This window comes from Oncorhynchus masou, chromosome 10 (genome assembly GCF_036934945.1).
Source record: "Oncorhynchus masou masou isolate Uvic2021 chromosome 10, UVic_Omas_1.1, whole genome shotgun sequence".
Classification (NCBI taxonomy): domain Eukaryota; kingdom Metazoa; phylum Chordata; class Actinopteri; order Salmoniformes; family Salmonidae; genus Oncorhynchus; species Oncorhynchus masou.
The window spans coordinates 8,889,598-8,907,104 of record NC_088221.1 but is presented as its reverse complement, the minus strand read 5'-3'; the positions used below and the strand labels follow the sequence as shown (position 1 = coordinate 8,907,104).

Sequence of the window (17,507 nt, the reverse complement as noted above, 5' to 3'; positions counted from 1 at the left end):
CCTCCAAACATAACGATGGTCATTATGGCCAAACAGTTCTATTTTTCTTTCATCAGACCAGAGGATAATTCTCTAAAAAGTACAATCTTTGTCCCCGTGTGCAGTTGCAAACCGTAGTCTGGCTTTTTGATTGCAGTTTTAGAGCAGTGGCTTCTTCCTTGCTGAGCGGCCTTTCAGGTTAGGTCGATATAGGACTCGTTTTACTGTGGATATAGATATATTTGTACCGGTTTCCTCCAGCATCTTCACAAGGTTCTTTGCTGTTGTTCTGGGATTTATTTGCACTTTTCGCACTGAAGTACATTCATCTCTAGGAGACAGAACGAGTCTCCTTCCTGAGCGGTATGACGGCTGCGTGGTCCCATGGTGTTTATACTTGCATACTATTGTTAGTACAGCTGAATGTGGTACCTTCAGGCGTTTGGAAATTGCTCCGAAGGATGAACCAGACTTGAGGTCTACCATTTTTTTTTCTGAGGTCTTGGTTGATTTCCTTTGATTTTCCCATGTCAAGCTAAGAGGCACATAGTTTGAAGGTAGGCCTTGAAATACATCTACAGAAAAACCTCCAATTGCCTCAAATGATGTCAATTAGCCTGTCAGAAGCTTATAAAGCCATGACATCATTTTCTGGAATTTTCCAAGCTGTTTAAAGGCAAAGTCAACTCTAGTGTATGTAAACTTCTGACCCACTGGATTTGTGATACAGTGATAAGTGAAATAATCCATCTGTAAACAATTGTTGGAAAAATTACTTTGTGCATGACACAACTGACTTGCCAAAACTATAGTTTGTTAACAAGAAATTTGTGGAGCGGTTGACAAACAAGTTTTAGTTACTCCAACCTAAGTATGTAAACTCCAGACTTCAACTGTATAGGCTAGATGTTCTTATTTAAGATGTCTGAGAAATCATTGCACATGAAACAGTGAATTATCAAAGCACTGGACAATTAGAGACAAGGCATACAAGAACCCAGTCAGAAATTTGTCCTAGTTTTGTTTTATCTTGGGCTGGAGCTTTTTATATGACAGTGTGTGGTGTTGATTGTGTTTGTTGCTGTAAAAACAATAGTCCAGTCAAGCACTGAGAAACAAATTTGAGCCTTTATTGGAATGTTGTAAGGCATTAAATACACAAATCCCACATTTTTTGATAATTTGGCATTTAATTAAAAAAAAAGAAAAGGCTAACAATACTGGTCCTACAGTCATTCTCTTTCAATGTCATCATAATTATTTTATGAATAGAGTTCTCTTTTCTTTCTTTCACTGCAATATAGAAGAGGAAATCTGGAATGGTCGAAAATAAAAGCAGAGGCATGTTAATGTAGAATTAAAAGGGAAATAGCAAGGACAGACATGGGTAGAATAATGAGGGAGAGACAAACGTTTTCTAACTTAAAAAAATACTGTGTATCAAAGCTGCATTGTGGGTTAAAATGGTCACTTGCTGATACTGGTATGCATTTACATTTTTCTCCCCGGATATCCCAAGTTTTACATATAAAAAACCTTTGTATGAAATATAAACAAGCTCTTGCTGTGGTACATAAAGTGAAGTGCATTTGAAGCAGAAAAAAAATATGTAAAGGAGACATTAATATGTTCTATAACCTTGCCATGATCAACAAAGGCTTGAGTTGCCAGATATTCCCTGGACTCAAGTTCTACAAACATAAATAATGTTTTATTATCATCAATGTTATTGTCGTCATCATCGTCACCATCAAATCCCCCACCACCATCCCGCTTTCAGTATGTTGCTCGACAGATCCGGAAATTATCTTTTATTGTTTTGGTTTAGAAACCATATTTCCCTCATTTTGGAAAATGAAAAAAAACAACAACAAAAAAAACATTTCCAATACATTTTCCAGCCGGACTGTGTTTGGTCTGGTCTCTTTTTTTCCTTTTTTAAAATTCTGTATCGCCTTCTCGTTCTGTACAATGAACGAGCAATCAAAAATCGCAAACGCACCAACCCTGACCCGCGGCATCCCCCTCCCATGACCACCTCCTATTCTCCCAACCCACCCCATCTAACCATTAGATATTGGAGGGCCACAGTTAAGACATGACTCCGAACACAGGGTTGTGACGACAGATGCTAGGCCCAATCTCCTCATAGTCCTTTTTGGTGTGGCATACCTGGTAGAACTCAGGCTAGAAAAGAGAAAGCAATGTATTGACATTTGGCATACTTGAATAAAAGAGAAAAAAACGAAAAAGTTGAAAACAAATGATCTTAAAAACATTTTTAAAACAGAGTCAAAGAGTGTGGGTTAGAGTTTTTCCATTCTCTTTATCTTAAAAGACATATTTAAGATGCCCGTCTCTACCATACAAATCAAAGGACGTTCCGTAAAAAAAAAAATATATATATCTATCTACAGTATATGTCCTTATTAACCGAAGACTAAAAGCATTTAATGCTGTGCTGTAAAATGTCAGTGATGACACAACCCACTTTACAGTCACAACCTACAGTACCGGAGTTCCTGTTCTAAAAAGGTGTTATTCAGTTGACTCATCATGACTAATGCAATGTTGTAAACTCGCAACAATCACAATGAACATCATCAATGGATGCCACTGATTACATTATGGATGATTCCCTTTGACATTGGAATTATACAAAATTACTTTGGCATTTCAAATTGGGTTACAAGGAATCGAAGATAATATGCCCTTAAGAGTAAACACAAAATGCCAGTAATCATGCTGACAATGCAAATCACTGATATTCAGCTAAAGTGCTGACAGTAACCTTTTATTGCATTATCTTGGACTACATTCTAGGAAGGTAGTTATGCAGATGACACATAAAATATTTTCTGAATTACATTTAAAATCATTAAAATTGTTTTACTGTGTGACAAGTTAGATGTTTCCTTATCATATGAATTTTGTTCCAAAGAACACGGCAGAATTTCTACAATTCCACTTATAATACTGTTTTCCCCCACAGAATAGCAGTACTTACAGTTGAGGCTAACATGGATCCTCCGAACCACACTGCATATCTCTGCATATGATGAGTGATGACTTGCACATCAATTGGTTTGGGCTGAGAAGGCAAAAGCAAAAACAAGAAATAAATCGATGTAAGGGATTTTTCTCGATCAAATAGGCGTGGCAATGGGCACGATCGGCGCGACTGAATTTTAGAGAAAATTTTAGAGGCCCCCCATCTTGGCGGTGTAAAGCCAATTTAATGCAATTCAATTCACATTTAGCCAGTTTCAAAGCTAATTTCCCGCTATTCCAAGCATTTTGCCATGGCTAATGGTGTGTTCATTTGCTCAAAAATGACAAAAATCAATATTGCTAAATAGATTGTTTTTGAATTTTCAATTCCTGTGTCACTGTATAGCTTTAATTTACATGATTGTTAGTTCTCATTATAATTATTATTATTTTTTTAAATAGGTCCATTATCTTTTTTTACATACTGTGAATTCGGAAAGTATTCAAACCCCTTCACTATTTCCACATTGTTACATTTCAACCTTATTCTAAATATGATTAAATTGTTAGTTTTTTTCCTCAATCGACACAAAATATCCCATAATGACAAAGCAAAAACAGATTTTAGAAATGTTTCCAAATATATTACAAATAAACTCAAATATCACATTTACTTAAGTATTCAGACCCTTTATTGAAGCACCTTTGGCAGCTATTACAGCCTTGAGTCTTCTTGGGTATGACACTACAAGCTTGATTCGAACTTGCAACCTTTCGGTTACTAGTCCAACGCTCTAACCACTAGGCTACCCTGCCGCCCCTGTCATGTGCCTTTTACTGAGTAGTGGCTTCCATCTGGCCATTCTACCATAAAGACCTGATTGGTGCAGTGCTGCAGAGATCGTTGTACTTCTGGAAGGTTCTCCCATCGCCACAGAGGATCTCTGGAGCTCTATCCAGTTCTTGGTCACCTCCCTGACCAAGGCCTTTCTCCCCCGAGTTTGGCCAGAAGGCCAGCTCTAGGAAGAGTCTTGGTGGTTCCAAACTTCTTCCATTTAAGAATGATAGAGGCCACCGTGTTCTTGGGGCTCTTCAATGCAGAGATTTTTTGGTACCCTTCCCCAGATCTGTGCCTTGACACAATTGTGTCTCGGAGCTCTACGGACATTTCCACTGTACTTAATATCTGGATTTTATTTGTTTAAGTTTACACTGAAACCATAAGGTCCAATGTAGCAATTTTAAAAAATCTCTATTATGAAATCATTTCTGGGTAACAATGAATTACCTTACTGGCTTCAATTGAAATAGTGACAAATTGTTTGTGAGCATAGAGCAGTGCTGGGGCATAGGAAACTAGCCGTTACTGGCAAAAGATTGGAACTCTTTCTTATTGGTCTATTAACTAAGTCTTTTAAAAAGGCTCTAACATTAAAATAACATTTTCAGTATTATTCCAACCTCAATTTGATATAAAACACAAGTTGACTGCACTGGGCCTTTAATAACGTCTTAAAAATGCTTGGAATTAGGCATCCCCCCCCAAAAAAAATCACTTTAGGTGGTCAGCCCAAGGATTTCAATGGCTGAAAAGTCTCTGGATGATACATTTCTCTGCCAAAACAGTAGCTGGTTACAAGCTCTGACTAATAAGAGCAGGGATTCAGAGCTTGACGGGACCAGTTCTGTAAGGAAACAGGAACAGCTCTCGTAAGGTTACCATAACTAGGTACTGCTCTCACCTTGAGCTTGCCCCCACTCAGCTCCTCACTCATCTTCAGCCTGGCGTCCACAGTCCTCTTCAGGTCCCTCTGCAGGCGCCGCCCAAAGTCCCTGAACATGGTGGAGCCCCCTGACAGGACAATGTTCTGGAGAGGAACATAGTGGGACGTGTCAGATATTGTGGCAAATAAAGAGGGTTCAACTTGTTCACACGCACATACAGAACATTTTGATATTGAAAGGAGTTGCAGACCAGAGAGCTGATAAGTCTGTTCAAGTCAAATCCAAAATGCTTATTGGACATTAATGGGATGTGGTTTTAACCAAGATCTATGTAGTTCCAGGGATAGGATTACCTTGTAAAGAGGACGTCTGACATCAATGGGGCAGTTCTGGATAACCTCGTCCACAACTTCGGAGATGGGCTGGGTGAAGTCAGGATTGGCAAACTGGGGGATTTTAAGGAAGAGTGAAGGGAGAAGAAAAGTATGAGAGAAAGAATTTATAATTGTATACACATCCACGTTCACAGAAACATATCTTTAAGAACATCTTAACCATTTTAAAGATGTCTATGTCCATCATTCACTCCGGCCTCTGCAGCCCTGATCCGCACAACTCCTCTTCTGCCTGTAATTTGTGATTATAGGACATTGTAGGACAGGGTTCCCCAACTGCCCACCCCACATTTTCGGTGAAAAAAATATATATAAAAAATGTTTATTGCTGAATATAAAACTAAAAACACCAGAAAATCAGCTCCAAGTGATTTACATTTTGGAAATCTGTTCCAAAGTACTCCCACACATAAGAGATACAAGTAACTGCCAAATAAAGAAAACACCTTAATAAAGTGTCTTAAAAGGGCAAGTGACAACAGCTTCAATGCACATTGGCATAGATTTTACAAGTGTCTGGAACTCTAATGGAGGGATGAGACAATTCTTCGACGGGAAATTCTACTATTTGGTGTTTTGTTGATGGTGGAAAACGTCGTCTCAGGCGCCGCCCCAGAATCTTCCATTAGTGAGCAAATGGGTTGAGATCTGGTGACTGAGACAGTCATGACATATGGATTACATTGTTTTGATGCTCATCATACCATTCAGTGATCATTAGTGTGCTGTGGATGTGGGGGCATTGTCATCCTATGGGAACATAGCCATGGTAGCCAAAATAATGGCCTGCTCAAAATTTTTAAACATGACCCTAAGCATGATGGGATGTGAACTGCTTAATTAACTCAGGAACCACACCCTGTATCCCTTGTTTACTTTTTTTCCAGGTAAGTGTACATGTGATCGTATACAAATGTAAGCCAGGTTTTAAATTATGATTTTTTTTTTTGTCAAATATTTTATCTGTTTGGGCTTCTTGCGGTCAATTTGCAGTCTACAAATTATTTGTAATTATGTTCCGGCCGCATACCATCTGCTCAAGAAGAAATCGACCCGCGGCTGAATCTAGCTGATGATCCCTGATGTAGGATTATTCTACTTATGATGGTCTTACCACAAATGTTTAGCTACTGTAACCTAGGACCTAGAGGTCAGAGTTAACATTATGCTAATGTTCGATGACACTGAAGAGAACATTTCCCACTCATGGTATGCTAGTCTAATTAGCATAGCGCTAACCTCTTGCTACGAAGCAGTTTAACAGCATAGTGATAACTGCTTACCTCTGGGTGGAAGAAGATCTCAGGGCCAAGGAAGCGTTCGTAGCCCACGTCGACAGTGAACTCCTTCTTGCTGATGTTGTTAATTCCAGTGTACTGCTTGATCCACTTGGAGCCATCCGTGTCGTACTTGTTGAACTCTTTCACTAGGTCAGGACACACGTAGCTGAAACGCTCCTGGTGGAAAAATACATGTATTTTTTTATTTAACCTAGGCAAGTCAGTTGAGAACAAATTCTTATTTACAATGACGGCCTACCCCGGCAAAACCCGGTCGATGCTGGGCCAATTGTGCGCCGCCTTATGGGACTCCCAATCTCGGCTGGATGTGATACAGCCTGGATACAAACTAGAGACTCTAGTGACGCCTCTTGCACTGAGATGCAATGCCTTAGACCGCTGCGCCATTCGGGAGCAAGGTGTGGAGGACAAAGCGTGAGTGGATGCTGAAGTGGTTACATACTGTACGTTACATTCTGTAGGGTCAGTGTGGTCCACAGAACTTACAGAGCTGGACTGAAACTTTTGTTAAAGTTCAATAGTAATTTATTTCCATTTATTTTGTTTTAGTACACATGTTTAAAGGGCTTTGATCTTGGTGAGCAATACAACTCAGGAAGAAATTCATTCCACAGTATCTCTAGAGAGAAATCAGATCAAACCCGAAATGGGCGATGTAGTAGGGAGTTGTAGTTTCCACCAGGCCAATATTCTACATTGTTAGTGCAGAAAACGTGGTAATTTACTTACAATGACCATAATCAATTGTGCACCTACTTGTCTGGTCTGGGTTTCTTTTACACGTGCTACGTTAGTTTAGGGCAGACACAGAAAGGGAGAGAATAGACAGAAAATGTGCAATCGAGAGGGATAGAAAGCGTCGCCTGAAAATACCTGATCTAAGTGATTGATAGCTGGTATTCAGCAGTCATAAAAGTATGTCTTATTTTCTTTGAAGAACTACTAAAATAGTGATTACTTATGATACGCGGTAATGAAGTCACTACCATCATGGTGTATTGCTGTATTCTGTGTTGTTACAGCATTCAACCCATATAATGCATAGTGCATTTAATGTTTTCAAACATGTAATCGAACCAAAATCATTAAATTTGCTCAACACCAGCTATTTTTTAAGAGCAAGAACATAGCATACAAATCAAGCTACCAATTGCAGTCAGTGATCAAGTCTGTGGGATGAAAAGAGTGTATGTTTGCCTCGGGTTGAAAAACAATGACCTTCAACAGTACGCCCAAAAAGGATTTAGGTGAGCCTTTCAATAAAAATGTACTGCTTTGGATCAAGAAGGGAATGGAGGTGAATCCCAAGGTGAAAACAAAGGGCAATTTACAAGCTTGGGGTTAATGGGAACACCACACACCCCTTGAACCACCTGGAGAGTGTCACACCTTTGGAACCACCTGGGGAGTCAAGTCGTCCATCTTGAAGTGTAAACTTAAACAATCAAAAACAGAACTGCATCTGTGTCCCACATTTCAAACTACCTTACAAAAGAGAAGACTGAACATCAAGTTCTTAGCAGGAGGTATTAAACTTACAGGGTAGAACTTTGGCGCCACCTAGTGTTATAGTCAAACTACAGACACGGTCAGAATTACACATTTCCAATTGTAGACATCTTGGTTCATTTATTTCTTCATTTATATTTCAGAAAAAAAATCGGAGTTGTGTTAGCAATGTTCAAATACTCAGTCAACTTCCAATGCAAACAGTGACAAAATCTGAACTGGGTGAGTGATGGTAGAGGAATGCTGTTGGGGCGCATACCTTCATTGAATGAAAGTGCTGGACAATAATGAGAGCGGTAGACTAGTTGTTGGAGAAAGACAAAACAGTGGGACTTCTGCCAAAGTGGTCGGTCCAGGACGCAGGACCAGAGTGACAAGTGTTATGATGCAGTAGCGCGAGTTATGAGGAACTGTCTGACTGTTGTTATCAAGCCAAGCAAGTATGCTACTGCAATGTAGACTTCACCTTGTAAATCGCACCCCAAAACAGCTCTTGTGAAAGCAGACAATATTTTGTTGAATTCTCACAAACTGGCTTAGGGAACCGCAACAGAGTATGTTATTCCTGTGTGTAAATGCCCTTAGGCAACACAGGATAGTTTCAATTTAAAATCAACATTCTGGAAAACCTTGCCTCAGAGAACCAGGGATACGGTTGAGAATTTGGTCTAGGATTGGCTCCTTGACTGTACTATGAACCACAGTGGTTGGTGAGTGGAGTAGTGGTTGACGGGAAACATAGTTCACTGTGACCTACCTTGACTGCCTTGGCCGTTTCCAGGGACTGCTCTGGGGGGATGCCCACCTCCCGCTCCCTCAGAAGCTGCTGGGTGAAGTAGGTGATGTCACGACCCGCGATGGGGATGTGCTTTATACAGCTGCCGATGACGTAGCCCTCAGCCTACAGCAACACAAAAAGAAAGATGGTTCCAGAGCTCACAATGTCTAGGGTGAGGTGACATCACAGCATGTAAGAATAAATAGGTCAAAGTAGATGCATGTGTTTATATAACGCTCATGCCAGATTTACACCATTGTGCTGAACTAAACCGTACTGTGCTGGCCTGGATATTTTCTTTTCACATTGTCCTTTCCAGCAACGATGGTGGATGTGTAGTCAAGCCAGCCCAGTATAGTTTGGCTCAGTAGTTAGAAAAAGGGATCAGTTAATATATAACTGACTATTCTTTTAGCAACATTGAAGGCATATTTTTCTATCATAGATGCTCACATCCTGAATTATGTTTGGCCGACTTTCTGTATGTTAAGCAGTAGCTTGTACATCCTACAAGACGCTGACTTAATCTCCACTGTCCACACACAACGTATGTTCTTGCAATACATTTACTTGCCAGGCAATTGCTCCTGTATCTAAGGCTGTGTGTCAAAAGCATAGTGGCCTACTTTGATAGTTGCCTTCATCTGCACTGATTGAAAAGAAATGAACAAGAGAAAATACTGAACAAAAATAAACACAACATGTAAAGTGTTGGTCCCATATTTCATGAGCTGAAATAAAAGATCACAGAAATGTTCCTTACGCACAAAGCTTATTTCTCTCACATTTAGTGCACACATTTGTTTATATCCCTGTAATTACTCCTTTGCCAAGACAATCCATCCATCTGACAGGTGTGGCATGTCAAGAAACTGATTAAATGGCATGATCATAACTCATGTCTGATGAAGCCTAGATTAAACTCTTTGGCCTAAATGCCAAGCGTCACATCTAGAGGAAACCTAGCACCATCCCTACGGTGAGGCATGGTGGCAGCATCATGCTGTGGAGATGTTTTTCAGCAGCAGGGACTGGGAGACTAGTCAGGATTGAGGGAAAGATGAACAGAGCAAAGTACAGAGAGATCCTTGATGAAAACCTGCTTCAGAGTGCTCAGAACCTTAGACTGAGGCGAAGATTCCTGTTCCAAAAGGACAATGACCCTAAGCACACAGCCTAGACAACACAGGAGTGGCTTCGGGACAAGTCTCTGAATGTCTGAGTAGCCCAGCCAGATTTCTAAAAACCTGTTTATACTTTGTCATTATGGGGTATTGTGTGTAGATTGATGAGGGAAAATAATATTTAAAATCAATTTTAGAATAAGGCTGTATTTGTATGTGAAAAAAGTCAAGGGGTTCTGAATACTTTCAGAATGCACTTTATATGAATCGTAATAATGTAGGTAACCAGATAGTTTAACTGGCAAAAATGACCAAAAACTAATATTATGCAAAATAGCCATGAAGAATTTAACCTCTGGCTAACAGTACTAGTAGCTAGCCCATTTGACTTATTATGGGCTTGTGATCTATGGTACATAGGCAGATAAACATGCCAAAATTAACACAGTATTTATTTATTAACGTATCAAGATAAAATATTGTAGTCAAGCAACATATGAGATGTGAATAGGCAACATTTCTCTCGCTTAAACTCAAATAATGGCCAAAATTGATTTAAAGAAATTTTGCATCATTTTTTACGTGGTTGCGTCATATTTCTTTGCATACTTTCCGTTGAGGCTTGCATCTATGCATGCTTCAAAATATGTACAAACGGAGTACGCATTTGAGAAGTGCCCTCCATGCTCTGTTTCGCCTACTTTAATTTGTACTTATACTCCGACCCTCCTGTGAGCACAGTAGTATGCATTTTGAGAAACACTGTGTGTGTGTGTGTGTGTGTGTGTGTGTGTGTGTGTGTGTGATTGTATAGAGTGTGCACGAGTGAATGTGTGTAATAGATCAGTCTTTTCTGTCAGATGTGATAATGCTTTCCTCAGATCAGGTGTGTTTGTCACTCACCACAGGGATAACGTGGGTGACTCCGTCTCCGCTGTCGATGACCGTCCCCGTCAGTGTCCTCTCCCCCACCTGTCTGGATGTCCAGGAGGCAGCCAGCGCCAGGACAGCCTTGGGTATAGAGAGCACAAGGTCAATGACGCCATTGTAAAACAACAACAGTAAAACAACACTGAGGGTGTCCATGATGTCATTGACCACATTATTTAAACACAACATTAAACAGCAGGGGGCAGTGGCAGTGAGGAAGTCTGTGTTTTACATAAAAGCATAAAGGCTGTGTGTGTGCAAGTGTTTGTTTCTAATAGATATAAATAGTGTTCCCAGGGATGATGAGGCAATACCTGCACTGCAATGTAGAGCCCTGGGACGTTGAAGGACTCAAACATGATCTCTGCTGTATACTCTCGATTCTCTGGTGTGTTCAGAGGAGGCTCTGTCTGCAAGAGGACACCACAGTATTGGGAGTTAGACTTCAACACAGACACACTAATCCAACCAGCATCAGATTTATTAACAACCACATCACCCTCAATTACAGGTAAAAGTCTATGCTATGTACCTACAGAAAAGGTTTTATTTACAACAGCCTTAGTGTTCCCCCTACATTAATTTATCAGCAGCTTAAAATTGAAAAAAATATATGTATATTTTTATTCTCCTGAGACGCGCTTTTAAGATCAGAGTAACAACTTACATCAGACCGTCCAAGAAACCTCCAGATAGGGAGCTTGTAAACCTGGAAGTGTTGCCAACCCTATTAATAGATGTATAGATTTATGCCCCAGAAAGTCCCAAGGTTTTTAGCCCACTGTTATAACCATTTTGTTTTAGTTCCCTTCACTGGGTGTTCTATTTCACTTGGCTCACAGTGCTGATATAGTCCTACTTCCTCAAGTGTACTGGCATTCATGACAGCACTTTTAATCCAGGGGTGCACAACTCAGGACCTCCAGTTCCGCAGACTCATTGGTTTTCATTTCACCCATCAGGTTGTAAAGAGAGCCCACCCTCTTTGACAAGTGTGCCGTCTATCCATCTGTATGGTGTCTTTCTATCCTGTAAATGTCCCATTTGGACCATGGTCCTCTTACCAACAGAAAGTAGTGGTCCTCAGGCTCCGCCCTCAGGTATTTGAAGATCACCTGTTCCATGAACCTCTCCATCAGGTCCCAGTCCTCGACAATGCCATGACGGATGGGCCACTGTGGGCGAGAGGTCAAAGGTCAATCACACTGGCAAACATACAGGGCCCGGTTTGAGGCATGTGTCGATACTGATACGATCAAAAGACATCGGTGTTCTCGGATCAGCTTTCTCCATTAAAATCTTACCTTAACATTCAAATTATTCCACAATACTGATGACGGATCAGCTCCGAAAAACATATAATCCCTGCCTGCAAATATTGAGGTGGGTTATTCTAATGCTTACCCTACAATAATGCACTAAAATCAAGATTTGGCACACTTCTGCCCACGTGTTGAATCAAAATTAAACAGTAGCCTACAATTAGCAAAATATAACTCAATTGAATGAACATGAAATTGATTTGAATATTAATGAATTATACATCCGTATGTATCCTATAATGTAGTATATTTATCTTTTAATGCAGTCATCTCGGTTTTCATTTGAAACATCTTTTCATCCTTCTCGTTTGTAACAATTTCGAAGACATTGGCCACATTGTACTCATGGTTAACTTCTTTGTGAAGCTACCAGTGGTCACAGAGAGACAAATAAACATTTTGAATCTATGTTTAGTGGATCTCATCTGTGGATAAAGTGACTCCGTAGGAGGAAATAACGCATATAATGACGCACTTAGCTGTTCTACAAGAGGTCCGAGGTAGTTGGTAAATAACAAGCATTTTCAAGTGCTACGTTAGTAACGATGGTTTTTGAAAACAGCTCAGAGATGTAACGATTTATGAAGGTTCTAACTATGAAAGCAGCCTTAATACACTTTTGGGAAACTAGGCCTTGGCTTGTAAATTACTTTGCGACTAAGTACACCAACATACATTTTAGTGCATGGTTGAATGACACATCAAGTACAAGACCATAATGAGTAGGCCTGCATGGCCTAGTAGCACATAATGTGCACTAACAAACATTGAGTGCATTGCGTAGTGACAAATAGTCATGTGAAATGAGAGTGACTGGCCGTTGACAGACACCTCTCTGGTGCAGTATACTGGTTTCCGTATTTCCTTGGAATAGGTATCTTTGAAATGCACAGTATGCAAGTTCACATGACAACTTGTAGGCCATTTGTCATGTTCAATTGGTAGGTTTGTACTTTGTATTGGTCACATACAAATGGCTCTTCAGGGCTGTCATGTTTGGCATTGGACAGGTTTGCTTGTGGTATATGTGAGTTTTAATATACTGTATTGGGTGGCCCTGTAACCTTTTTGAGTCATGGGTTTGGTACCTTTGTGGCATAATTGGGCTTGTCTATCCCCTCATCTCCGATGAAGAAGTCCAGGTCATCCACCCCCTTGACCGTCCTTGATCCAACCTTGGCCGACTCTTTGATTGCAATACCTGGTAGGGATGAGAGACGGATGGAGGAAGAAAGAAAAACACACAAAGACAGAGAATCAATTAGACTAAGGCCGTATTTGATGAAAGGGCTTAAGACACAAATCCAGTCAAACACCAAGTGCAAGAGTGACCTACAGTATGCCCTCAATGTTCACTATTCAGCCTTGTATTTCCAAAGCATTGCCCCAAAGAGCTCTAAAATAGAAAAACAGGCCTGAAAATACTTTTAGCATCAACAATATCAGATCATAACCTAGACTCTTTGAAACCGTGTTAGGCTCTGCTTATTAAAATTACTTTTGTCTAGGCAACAGTTAGCCTATCCTCAATGTGAGGTGAATGGAAACATATACCCACATGACGGAACAATGAACTGTGGCTCTGTGTTCCCTGCATACCCCAGCTTAGTATATCTGAAAGAGAGAAGGCACACCATTAGATTGAACATCACTTGATCACATTTTTTTGTGTGGGTGACACTTTGTAAAAGGAGAAAATAATACAAATTGATTAGCAGGCATAGCCTATATTTTGGTTAGGCCAAGCTTCTGTGATTTTTATCAATAAAACCCCTGTTCTTCCACAGATCAGTATAGTGCCAACAACTGCAGCTGAACTCTGAATAGCCTACCCTTCAATAGGAAGAGTGTAAAAGGGAATTTGGAATCTAAGGGGCTATTCATACATTTCCCCAAATCCACCACTTTGAGTAGAAATCTTAGCATAGCATCATCCTACAACTGGTCAGAGTGCCAGAAGTGTCGCAAATAAGGTTCACTTACACACGGCTAAAGCCTTATCGCAGAACGATAAGCTGCATACAACAGTTAAGTTTGTGTCTACTGTAAATGGGTAGCCTAGAAATCTCAGCCCAGCTCATCGTAGTTGAAACATAAGCTACTACCATAAGGATATAAGACATATTGCCTGAGATGCTTTTCAATACCATCGTTTCAGTGCAGTAGGTTAGCCTATAGAAAGTAAGCCTAGTTGCTTTTAAGTCCTATTTTAACCGTATTGTAAATATAACAAGGCCTACCCAATGAGTGAGGAATAACAGAGCTGGTCAGGATTAACATTTTAGTAGCTGCACATGGAAGACACACAACAAAATAGACTTGGGGCTTCATTCCACAGAACAGTCCTCACTTGTCTGGGGCAGCTACCTGCTTCAACAAGCGTGTTTCACTACACTCTTAGCAGTGGACATAACCACAGGAGTGCTCAAATACAAATCGATCCTCAAGCCCCTCCTCACTGAGAGGATCAGATAAGTATAGCCTACAAAATATGACAATGCTTAGGCAACATCCATTCAGTATTCTTAGAAATAGGTCTCTGCAAGTGCCTAAAATGGAGGGTAGGGAATAGAGGTTGATTTGGGATTGGACATTAGGCAAGGCCTGAAATGTAAGCTAGGCTACCTTATTGCTGTGTTTGAAGAAAGACTACAATGTGAATCATTGAATCATCAAGTTTGAATAATGATAATGGCCTTACTGTGTGAAATCAAAACTGTTTGCTGAGCATGATAAGCAAATTTCGACTCCACCATAGCCCCAGGTACTACACTTAGCTGCAAGCCTGGCCTGTAACACCTGCATTTGAAACATTTGTTTAGACCAAAACTGACCCCTACAAAAGAAAAAAAACATACAGTAGCCTACATAAAACAGTGGCTCTTCACAGACCTCCCAACAAAACTGTTATAGAGAAGTGATCAAAATAAGCAGTACAATAACTCTGCTGCTCCATTTCACTGTTGAGTTCTAAGAATAGCGGCCCACTTGTGCTTGAGGTAAGAGGATGTAGAGTTCAGTTCAAATATTTTGGCTGTCGTGAGCATGACTCATGAGCTGTGTGGTGGTGTAGCCTACTCAACCAGACTTCTGCTGGCCTGGTACTTTAGCAACTTGGCTTTTATAGCAGTTTCAAACATCTGCTCTACAAAGGAGTTAGCCTCATTCTCCATCCTCAGCTGTAGTTTTCCAGTCCTCCCTCCCAGTGTGGACCAGATGCACTAGCCTAACTAATAGCCCAAAGGGAGCGGGGAAGATAAGTGGAGAGGTATGTAAGGAAACATGCAGAGTGAAGAATTCAAATCTCTGTATGGATTGCAAACAACGTAGCATATTTAGTTACTATAGTATTAAACATAAATCTAGGTCTCGGCTATATCAAATTAGATATCGCTCCTTAGATTACAATCTGTGCATTTAATAGACAGCAAGTAAGAGAAACAATTAGGGCTGGGAAGCCGAAAATATATTATCAAGATACTTAGGTACCAATATGATATGTATTGTGATTCTCACGATTCTATATGCATTGCGACTCGATACTGTGGATTTATTGCGATTCGATGTTCCAAACATATCGCTCACCAAATGTTTGTTGCAGATGGACAAGAGAAAGCCATGAGAAAACAAGTTTTGATCAGTCATGTAAATAAAAGAGCTTAAAAAGAAGACGGAGAACAAGCTATGAAAGGAAAATACTGGAGTTTTGGTGGAGGTATAGTTGACTAGCGCAAAAATAATATTGCGATCATGTCAAAACGATATATCGTCAAAAAGAATATCCTGATACATAACTGAATCGGTTGTTCCCCCCATTACTTGTAACGAAATGCACAAAAACATTATTGTCGCTGAATAACATTTACCAAAGTGATTAACTCCTAAAAACACCCTTTATTTAACTAGGCAAGTCAGTTAAGAACACATTATTGCAGGCAACTAGAATGATGTGGTGTATTGCACACCTCAATAATGAGGGATTATAGTTTAGGTCCAACTGTTATTAATTCACTGGCTTAAAATAGATATTGGGACGTGCAATCAGCATTTTGGCATTTACAATATTTACAGATGATAAAAAAGGATGGGCATGAAGCAGAAGTATGCACAATCAAAACAAAGTGCTGTAGAACTGTGAGGTCACGCAAATGAGAATCCTCGAACTTTTCTATTGAATACAAACCAATCCTTGTTATTCAGAAAATTATTAATGTATGGTTTCATTTGAGATGGTAAAGGAACGGCTAAATTTAGGAAATTAGAGAAGTATGCTAATAAAAAAAACATGTTCAGTTGCCGAAAACGACCATATATGGACTAAAAACCCTGAATGAGGAAGTCGACAATGTAGGAAGTCGCTCTGCGCATGCTCAAAGCCGGGCATCACTCGTAAGCAAGCACTGTACAATTACTTATGAAATGAATACTATTAACGATACAAAATTCAACTTTACAATAAACATGGAATACCCTTTATACTGTCCATTCAAAGTATTTCCGAAATGCAATATATTAGATCCCCAGCAATGAAGAAGAGATTGGGTGGATATGTTGTATTGAAAATGCCTTTCCAACAGGAAGAAAACATTTTGTGATGATGAAAGCAAATAGCAGGCGTATAGCTAGCCATCTAGTGAATACAGCATACATGTATGTTAAACAGCAGTACAATAACACCCTAATAAAAATCGTTAGTTTTGTAATAAATGGCCCAAGGTTACATTGATTAAATGTATTAGCAAGCTATAGCTAGCACACACACCCAGTTGCTGACAGCGATGGGCTCCGAGTCGGTGACACCCAAAATCTCGGTGCGCTGTCTGCAAGGCGGTCTAGTTTGAATAGCTTACCCTGTACCGCAGTCGACAACACACGCCGGTAATCGTCCTGCCATCTCGTGTGCTTCTGGTAATCACAAATGTTTTCTGTTAATCGATAGCTGTCTGTGTCGGCTGGAGGATATTGCAAACCGTCCACAGGCGGAAACCTGAACCTGCACAAAGTACAGTTTCTAACGTTACTTCCGCAATCGGTCTAGGGCAGGCAAGATGGCTGACGCCGGGGAGCGCTTGAGTGAAGCAGGCAGAGTCAGCTTCACAGCTGTCAATCACAGTGGCCCCTGAGAGTAAAGTATCAACACTGCCAGGGGAATAAAACGTGATACAATAGGTGGTTGTGCCTAAATAAAATCCATCTAACTTTATTAGAACTAATAAAATAATATAATGCTGCAATGTTCAATACTGGCCTAGGGCACATCAATTTAAATGGACAAATTCTCTGGACCAGGATTGAGATCAAATCCAGAATTGGAGTTTTACAGTGCCATACAATTAACCTAGTGCATTCTTATTCAAATATGCATTAGACAGCCTGAAATTCATGAATCTACAATATTATGTCAACATACACTTTATTTCCTTCCAAATTATCTATGTTGCCATATACTGATG

The 17,507-nt window shown here is 40.1% G+C and overlaps 1 protein-coding gene across 1 annotated transcript; it reads right to left on the bottom strand.

Annotated features, from left to right (window-relative positions):
• Positions 1-1,088: 1,088 nt before the first annotated feature.
• LOC135547097 (actin-related protein 3-like) lies at positions 1,089-17,089 on the bottom strand. Its single transcript, XM_064975767.1, has 12 exons — positions 16,905-17,089; positions 13,613-13,668; positions 13,143-13,255; positions 11,797-11,907; positions 11,047-11,142; positions 10,706-10,813; positions 8,658-8,801; positions 6,374-6,547; positions 5,049-5,141; positions 4,713-4,838; positions 2,987-3,070; positions 1,089-2,166 (listed from the first exon to the last, which is right to left on the bottom strand). Exons 1-12 carry the CDS (start codon positions 16,946-16,948, stop codon positions 2,071-2,073), a joined length of 1,245 nt encoding a protein of 414 aa, XP_064831839.1. The 5' UTR covers positions 16,949-17,089; the 3' UTR covers positions 1,089-2,070.
• Between the last annotated feature and the right edge of the window lie 418 nt (positions 17,090-17,507).

What these genes read in the sequence shown, in the direction of transcription:
- LOC135547097 (XM_064975767.1), bottom strand. Translation starts at nt 16,948, where the DNA reads ATGGCAGGACGATTACCGGCGTGTGTTGTCGACTGCGGTACAGG. An exon ending in GGCTCTACATTGCAGTGCAG is followed by an intron (nt 10,814 to 11,046) that starts GTATTGCCTCAT and finishes TCTATACCCAAG; the next exon opens with GCTGTCCTGGCGCTGGCTGC. An exon ending in GATCCATGTTAGCCTCAACT is followed by an intron (nt 2,167 to 2,986) that starts GTAAGTACTGCT and finishes TCTCTTTTCTAG; the next exon opens with CCTGAGTTCTACCAGGTATG.